This window comes from Rhinopithecus bieti, unplaced genomic scaffold, assembly GCF_001698545.2.
Source record: "Rhinopithecus bieti isolate Rb0 unplaced genomic scaffold, ASM169854v2 scaffold_10347, whole genome shotgun sequence".
Classification (NCBI taxonomy): domain Eukaryota; kingdom Metazoa; phylum Chordata; class Mammalia; order Primates; family Cercopithecidae; genus Rhinopithecus; species Rhinopithecus bieti.
This window is the reverse complement of record NW_016806836.1, coordinates 4323995-4332853: the sequence shown is the minus strand read 5'-3', so window position 1 is coordinate 4332853 and position 8859 is coordinate 4323995. Positions and strand designations below refer to the sequence as shown.

General features: G+C 47.4%; 1 protein-coding gene across 1 annotated transcript in view; it reads left to right on the top strand.

The window, feature by feature from the left end:
• The first annotated feature begins 2296 nt into the window (after positions 1-2296).
• The window catches only part of MYBL2 (MYB proto-oncogene like 2), a 62933-nt gene continuing 56370 nt past the window's right edge, over positions 2297-8859 (top strand). The window contains exon 1 of the mRNA XM_017878057.1: positions 2297-2755. Within this exon, the coding sequence (XP_017733546.1) occupies positions 2297-2755 (459 nt within the window). The remainder of the gene's footprint in view (positions 2756-8859) is intronic.

Sequence of the window (8859 nt, the reverse complement as noted above, 5' to 3'; positions counted from 1 at the left end):
GTGGCGCCATCTCGGCTCACTGCAAGCTCCGCCTCCTGGGTTCAGGCCATTCTCCTTCCTCAGCCTCCCGAGTAGCTGGGATTACAGGCACGCACTACCATGCCCAGGTAATTTTTTGTATATTTAGTAGAGACGGGGTTTCACTATGTTGGCCAGGCTGATCTCAAACTCCTGACCTTCTGATCCGCCCACCTCACCCTCCCAAAGTGCTGGGATTACAGGTGTGAGCCACCTCATCAGGCCTTGTATAATCTTTTTTACCAAACATTTGGAATGAAATTGCAGACATAATAGTATTTTACCCTTAAATACCTCATTGTATAACTATAATGCCATTATCATTTCTATTACCTTTTTTTTTTTTTTTTTTTGAGACAGAATCTCACTCTGTCGCCCAGGCTAGAGTGCAGTGGCGCGATCTCCACTCACTGCAAGCTCCGCTTCCCAGGTTCACGCCATTCTCCTGCCTCAGCCTCCAGTGTAGCTGGGACTACAGGCGCCGGCCACCGCGCCCGGCTAATTTTTGTATTTTTAGTAGAGACGGGGTTTCACCGTGTTAGCCAGGATGGTCTCGATCTCCTGACCTCGTGATCCACCCGTCTCGGCCTCCCAAAGTGCTGGGATTACAGGCATGAACCACCGCGCTGGGCCTATTACCTAATGTTTAATGCATATTCAGACTATCCCCTAATTGCCCCCAAAATGTGTTTTATAGATGTTTTTTTCAAGCGAGGATTTAGTCAGGGTTCACACATTGTATTTGAGTGTCTCTTTAAATCCAGAACAGTCTCCCTATCTCTTTTCTTTTTTAAATGATTTTTTTTTTTTTTCCACAGACAGGGTCTTGCTGTTACCCAGGATGGAATACAGTGGCGCAATCATAGCTCACTGCAGCCTCGACTTTCTGGACTCAAACGATCCTCCCACCTCAGCCTCCACAGTAGCTGGGACTACAGGTGTGCACCACCATGTCCAGCAAATTCTTTAATTTTTTGTAGAGACAGGGTCTCACTGTGTTGCCCAGGCTGGTCTGGAACTTCTGGGCTCAAGTGATCCTCCCACCTTGGCCTCCCCAAGTATTTGGTTTACAGGCATGAGCCACTGCTCCTGACCAGATACTGATGTTTTGAAAAGACCAAATTAGGTGTCTTGCAGAATTTCTCACATTCTGGATTTATCTCATTGCTTCATCATAGTGTCTATTAACTTGTTCCTTTATCTCCTTTATTTCCTGTAAACTGAAGTTAGGTCTGAAGGCTTGACTGTGAATTAAACATTTTTGGCAAGAATATTTCATAGGTGGTGATGTCAGATTAGTTTTTATTAGTAAAATTAAGCTTAATCAACTTGCTAAAGTGGTGAGCGGGGTGTTTTAAATTCAAACATGAGCCACAAAATGCCCCTTTATCCCAGCTGCTATTCACTATGTGCACAAACTTCCTGGTACATAAGATCGTGAAAATGAAAAATAGCCAACTTGAACAAGTGTTCCAACTTCACTCTTAAAAATAAAAAAGCGGCCAGGCGCGGTGGCTCAAGCCTGTAATCCCAGCACTTTGAGAGGCCGAGACGGGCGGATCACGAGGTCAGGAGATCGAGACCATCCTGGCTAACATGGTGAAACCCCGTCTCTACTAAAATACAAAAAAAACTAGCCGGGCGAGGTGGCGGGCGCCTGTAGTCCCAGCTGCTCGGGAGGCTGAGGCAGGAGAATGGCGGGAACCAGGGAGGCGGAGCTTGCAGTGAGCTGAGATCTGGCCACTGCACTCCAGCCTGGGCGACAGAGCGAGACTCCGTCTCAAAAAAAAATAAAAAAATAAAAAAGCAACGACAATCAAAAACAAAAAACAAAAAAACATATATACCAGTCCTGGCAGGTAAAGGTGTAAAAATAACTGGAGATCGCACCACTGCACTCCAGCCTGGACAACAGAGCGAGACTCCCGTCTCAAAAACAAAAAACAAAACCCTCTGATCCCCGAGTTTTCGGGGAGACTAATTTGAGTAATAATACAACTCCGGTCTCCCGCACAGCCCGCTCCGCGCGTGAATTACTATTTCTCTACTGCAGTTGCCCTGTCTTGATAAATCGGTAGTGTCCAGGCAGAGGGCAAGATGAAACCACTTGGGCAACCTTACAGGGCTGCCCTTCCGCAGCTCACATTCTTAATTGCTGAGAGAAATTAACCCAGTAAGAGCTGCAAATGGGACACCGAGCATGCAGTGTGAGGAGCTGGTCCAGAGCCTCTGAGCCACACTGGGAAGTCAGGGACGGTTCAGGACCGGGGGCGACACAATGTCCGAGGCCTGCGACGTCCCGACCTTGCTCCCTCTCATCCCTGCGACTTTCTTTCATCCGTCTTCCACACGAAAGAGACGACGCCTCCGAGAAGGCTCTGGGACGTGGGACTGGCTAGAGTTCCAGAGCCCCAGTAGCGCGGCTCAAGGTGCCCCTGTGCATAGGCGCCCCACGGTGACGTCAGGGACGCGACTCCCGCGATGCCCCGCGCGCCGTCTGATCCCAGGCGCGGGCTCAAAGACTGGGATCTCGGAGTTCCCCTGCGCCTTCCAGACGGTGCGGTCTGGCGGCCTGGGGTGCGGGCGCTGCGATCGGACATCCTGGAGCCTTTGGCCTCGGTTTACATGGGAGGCCACTCGAAACAGGCACGTCCCTTGCCCCGGGTCACCTGCGGACGGGGAGACTCTCGGGTTGACTCCAAGGCCTGACATTCCCCTCCGGTTTTCACCGAGGAGGGTGAGGATGTTTTCAGGAGCTGCGGCAAGGCTGGAGAAGCTTGCGGTTGGGTCCACCCGCCTCTGGACAGGCCTTAGCATTCACCCGCAGTTTCTCCCTGACTTTGAACCCAAACTCCCTACCCCACAAGTCCTTCCCTGTTTGATTGCTGAACTGCAAGTGACAGAAGAATTAAGTGTTGGCGAAAGCTGATGCTTCAGGGGGTGCAGGGTAGAGGTCAGGGGTGGGGGCCTCGCCATGTGGTGTATATAATGTAGCCCAGGGTCCTGGCACTGAGTCTCATCAGGAATGCAAGGGATTTGGATTAGATGGTTTCTTAGAGAGTAAATTATCCCCCTTTGCAACTGCATACCTAAGGAAACCGCTGGGACTGGCATGAGCCTGGAAAAACCCAGGAAGCGTTAATAGCCCTGTCCTTTAGTCAATGGCCCCACACTTCTTCCAGTGACTCAGAAGGGGCCCCTGGAGTCATGCAAATGGAACATACCCATCATGCACCAAAACGTCCTTGTGTCTCCTTGTATCCTCTCCACAACCATTGTCACTTTAGATTGGTTTCTGTCACTTTAGATTTGTGTGTAATTTCTAGAGTTTGTTTTTTTGGTTGGTTTTTTTGTTTTTGTTTTTGAGGCCTAGTCTCACTCTGTCACCCAGGCTAGAGTGCAATGGCGTGATCTCGACTCACTGCAACCCTGCCTCCCGGATTCAAGTGATTCTCCTGCCTGCGTCTCCCAGGTAGCTGGGATTACAGGCGCGAGCCACCGCGCCCGGCCTAGAGTTTTATATAAATAGTCTTATAGGCCGGGCATGGTGGCTCACACCTGTAATCCCACCACCTTGGTAGGCCTAGGTGGGTGGATCACTTGATGTCAGGAGTTCGAGACCAGCCTGACATGGCAAAACCCCATCTCTACTAAAAATACAAAAATTAGCTGGGTGCGGTGGCTCTTGCCTGTAATCCCAGCTACCTGGCAGGCTGAGGCAGGAGAATCACTTGAACCTAGGAGGTGGAGGTTGCAGTGAGCTGAGATCATACCACTGCACTCCAGCAGGGGCGACAGAGTGAAACTGGGTCTCAAAAAAAAAAAAAAATTAGCCTGATATGGTGGTGTGTACCTGTAGTTCCAGCTACTCAGGAGGCTGAGGTGGGAGGATGGCTTGAGCCTGGGAGACAGAGGCTGCAGTGAGCCAAGATGGCTCCACTGCCCTCCAGCCTGGGCTATAGAGCCAGACCTTGTCTCTAAAAAATTTAAAATTAAAAAAAAAGATCATACGGTATGTTCTCTTTTGCTTCTTTTAGCACAATTAGTTTGTAACATTTATATTTTATCAATAATTTATTCCTTTTGTTGAGTAGAATTCCACTGTATGGATAGATTTGTTTTTTATCTATAATTTGTTTATCCAGTCACCTGTTGACATTTAGGTTGTTTCCAGTTTGGGGTTGTAACAAACAAAGCTATCTAAAAGCTTTGTGTGGAGATATGTATTCATTTTTCTTGGAATGGCTAGGTGATATGATAGGTGTATATTTAAGGTTTTTTTTTTTTTGAGACAGAGTTTCCCTTTGTTATCCAGGCTGGGGTGCAGTGGTGTGATATCGGCTCACTACAACCTCCACCTCTCGAGTTCAAGTGATTCTCCTGCCTCAGCCTCTTGAGTAGCTGGGATTACAGGTGCGCATCACCATGTCCGGCTAATTTTTTTGTATTTTTAGTAGAGACGGGGTTCCACTGTTGGTCAGGCTGGTCTCAAATTCCTGACGTCGTGATCTGCCTGCCTCAGCCTCCCAAAGTGCTGGGATTACAGATGTGAGCCACCGCGCCCGGCCCTATTTAAGTTTTTAAGAAACAGCTTTCAGGCTGGTCATGGTGGTTCATGCCTGTAATCCCAGCCTTTGGGAGGTCGAGGCAGGCAGATCACGAGGTCAGGAGACCAGCCAGTTTGAGACCACCCTGGCCAACATGATGAAATCCCGTCTCTACTAAAAATACAAAATTAGTCAGGTATGGTGGCATGTGCCTGTAGTCCCAGCTACTTGGGAGGCCGAGGCAGAATTGCTTGAACCTGGGAGGCAGAGGTTGCTGTGAGCTGAGATTGTGCCACTGCACTCCAGCCTGGGTTACACAGTGAGACCCCAACAAAAAAAAAAAAAAAAAAAAAAAGAAAGAAAGAAAGAAAAAGAAACAGTTTTCAAAGTGGTTGTACAATTTTATATTCCCACCAGCAGTATTTGAGAATTCTAATTGCTTCCCATCTTCATCAACATTTGGTATAATTAGTCTTTTTAAATTTTAGCCATTCTAATAGGCACGTAAATCTCATTGTGGTTTTAATTTACATTCCCCTAATTACATGGTATTGAGCATCTTTTCATGTGCTTTTGCCACTGGATATAGGATTTGCAGGTGGATCAGATACGTGATGTGAGAGAAGAGTCAAGAATAATTTTGAACCCTTGCCAATCCCTGAGTACTTCCTAATCCCCCTCCTCCTTGCCATATGCTGGCTATTTCCTGTGCCATTCCCTGCATTGCATATTCCTACATCGTCCAGCTCTAAAGAGCCTTCAGTGATCCTGTTGGGTGGGCACTCAGAGTCCTGGCAATTGATCTTCACCTGTACAGAGCTAATTTTCCAGTCATTATCTTCTGTACCGGTTGGTGAGCTTCCTGAGAATGTGGATGGTTGGATTTTCTCATTATGACTAACCTCTAGTTATAGCCCAGACTCAGACTTTCACTATACATCACAAATGGTACTCTCCAATGTAATACCAAGTTGTGGATGTTTTGCTTCAAGCTACCAGCCCTTAGCTGTGTGATCAGTGCAAATTACTTAATATCTCTGTGTCTTAACTTGTTTGTTAAAATGTTACCTGCCACACAGAGTAATAAACATTAAATGCAAAATAAGCCAGCACAGTGGCTCACGCCTGAAACTCCAGCAAGTTGGGAAACTGAAATGGGAGGATTGAACCCAGGAGTTCGAGGCTACAGTGAGCTATGATGGCACCATTGCACTGCAGCTCCCCGGATTGGAGTGCGGTGGTGTCATCATAGCTCACTACAGCCTCAAACCAGAGTGAGACCTCATCTCTAAAACAAAAAAGGCAAAATGAATATAAAACTCTTAATATGGGGCCAGGCACATAGTGTCTTCCCTAGGAAAATCATCCTGTTATTCTTATCTTTTTATTTTTTTTTGAAACAGGGTCTCACTCTATCACCTAGCTCAGAGTGCAGTGGCGAGATCTGGGCTCACTGCAACCAACCCCTGCCTCCCAGGTTCGAGCAATTCTTGTGCCTCAGCCTCCCGAGTAGCTGGGACTACAGACGAGCAGCACCACACCTGGCTAATTTTTGTATTTTCAGTAGAAATGGGGTTTCACCATGGTCGCCAAGCTGGTCTTGAACTCCTAACCTGAAGTAATCAGCCCACCTTGACCTTCCAAAGTGCTGGGATTACATGCGTGAGCCACCTTGCCCAGCCAAGCTGTTATTATTTTCTGATCTGAATACTTTGATAGTCCATTTCTGGAACTCAAAGATAGGTGCTTTGCAAATGGTTATTAATGTAATCGCAATATTTTGAGTAGTAAAAGCAGACATTGGGGGCCGGACACAGTGGCTCACGCCTGTAATCCCAGCACTTTGGGAGGCTGAGGCGGGCGGATCACCTGAGGTTAGGAGTTCTAGACAAGCCTGACCAACATGGCGAAAACCCATCTCTACTAAAAATACAAAATTAGCCTGTAATCCCAGCTACTTGGGAGGCTGAGGCAGGAGAATTGCTTGAACCCAGGAGTTGGAGGTTGCAGTGAGCCAAGATCATGAGTCATTGCACTCCAGCCTGGGCAATACAGAGCGAAACTCTAGCTAAAAAAAAAAAAAAAAAAAAAGCAGGCATTGAATTACTTTGATTCCTTGAATCAAGTAATTGAATTGCTTTCCCTCCTCCTTCCATTGAGATCCACACTGTTGTAGAAAGTGTCCCTTTCCAGGCCGAGTCCTTGGCTTCGTATGCCTATATGGCCACTTGTTTGCTATCATGTCTCTGTTCTCTATACTGATGCCCTGGAGGTGGGACAGAAGTGTCTGAAAAACATCCCATTGTTTCAAAATCTCTCTCTCTCATTTTTAGTAGAGACGAGGTCTAGCTGTGTTATCCAGGCTGGTCCTGAACTCCTAGCCTCAAACGATCCTTTCACCTTGGCCTCCCAGAGTGTTGGGATTACAGGATTACAGGTGAGCCACTGCACCCAGCCAACAGTTGTATGTAATAGTTTAAGGAGACTTGGTATTTAGGTTTTTATTTAACAAAATTTTTTATACAGACAGAGGGTGTCACTATGTTGCCCAGGCTGGTCTCGAACTCCTGGGTTTACGCAATCCTCCCACCTTGCCCTCCCAAAGTGCTGGGATTATTACAAGTATGAGCTACTGCACCTGACCCCAAATCTCTTTTTGAGACAGTCTCACTCTGTCACCCAGGCTGGAGTGCGGTGGCACAATTTGGGCTCACAGCAACCTCCTCCTCCTGGGTTCAAGCGATTCTCATGCCTCATCCTCCCGAGTGGCTGAGACTACAGGTTCGTGCCACCATGCCCAGCTAATTTTTGTATTTTTAGTAGATATGGGGTTTCACCATGTTGGCCAGGCTGGTCTCGAAGTCCTGACCTCAAGTGATTCGCCCACCTTGGCCTTCTAAAGTGCTGGGATTACAGGCATGAGCCACCGTGCCCAGCCTGAATCTCTTTTGATGTCCCATATTTTATGAGATACAATTCAAACTCTAGCATTCCCAGCTTTCTCATTTGAGGTCCAAGCCTAACTCTCCAGCCCAAATGTTAGCTTTGTAACATTGCATCCACTCAATTTAAATGGAATGTATAAAACCCCTTCCATGAGTACCTACCAGAAGCCAAGCTATAGTAAAGGTCTGAAGCTTAAAATGTGCACAGGCTGTCCTTTCTCTTGAGAGAGAAGTAAAATAGTGGGTGGAGGAAGTGCGATGAGGACAAGAATGATAAGGAGGATGCTCTGGAGGTGGAGGAGGAAGGCTCCAGCCAGAAGGGCCATATGATTCTACTTACTATCAATCAGTGTTTGGTGTCCAAACTGGTCCTGGGCCCTGAGCATTTAATAAGCTGATTTGATCCTTATCTTCCCAACACTGGGTCAGGCCTGGGTCTGGAGCCCGGGTTGGGGCAAACTGTGGAATAACCAAATACCTGGAGCCTCCCTGTCCAAGCAGGGCGTGTTCAGGAAAAGTTTCCCAGCAGAGGTAAAGTTTGTATGTTATTAGTCCAGAGTCCAGGGACCACTCTCAGGTGTGGTTGTACTGGGAACACTAGGAATCCTCTTTCCAGGGGATATCTGTTGCTATGATGATAAGTGGAGAGGAAATGTGTGGAGATCATCAGATTCCATCTGGCACCAGCATGATCTCCCTGCTGCCTGACTCACAGCACTGACTCCAGGCTCCTTTGGCTCTAGGGCATTGGTTAACTGGCCCCAGTTCCAGGTTGCAAGTGGACTCTGCAGCTGTTCTCTGCCTCTTGCTTTGGATAGATACCTTGCCCAAGCTGTCAGGTCCTGCCTCTCCCTGAAACCAGATGACTAATGTGTGGGCCTCAAAAGATAAGAGTGAGGGCAGCTGAAGAATTACAGTAGTAATAATAGTTAACAGTAATATAGTTCTTTTTTTGCTGGGTGCAGTGGCTCACTCCTATAATCCTAGCACTTTGGGAGGCCGAGGTGGGTGGATTACCTGAGATCAGGATTTCAAGACCAGCCTGGAGAAACCCATCTCTACTAAAAATACAAAAAATTAGCCGGGTGTGGTGGTGTGCGCCTATAACCCCAGCTACTCGGGAGGTTGGGGTTATTGAGACGGAGTCTTGCTCTGTTGCCAAGGCTGGAGTGCAGTGGCATGATCTCGGCTCACTGCAGCCTCCGCCTCCCGGGTTCAAGGGATTCTCCTGCCTCAGCCTCCTGAGTAGCTGGGGCTACAGGTGCACACTGCCACACCTGGTTAATATTTTATATTCTTAGTAATATTAAGATTAAATTTAATTTTATATTTATATAAACATAATATTT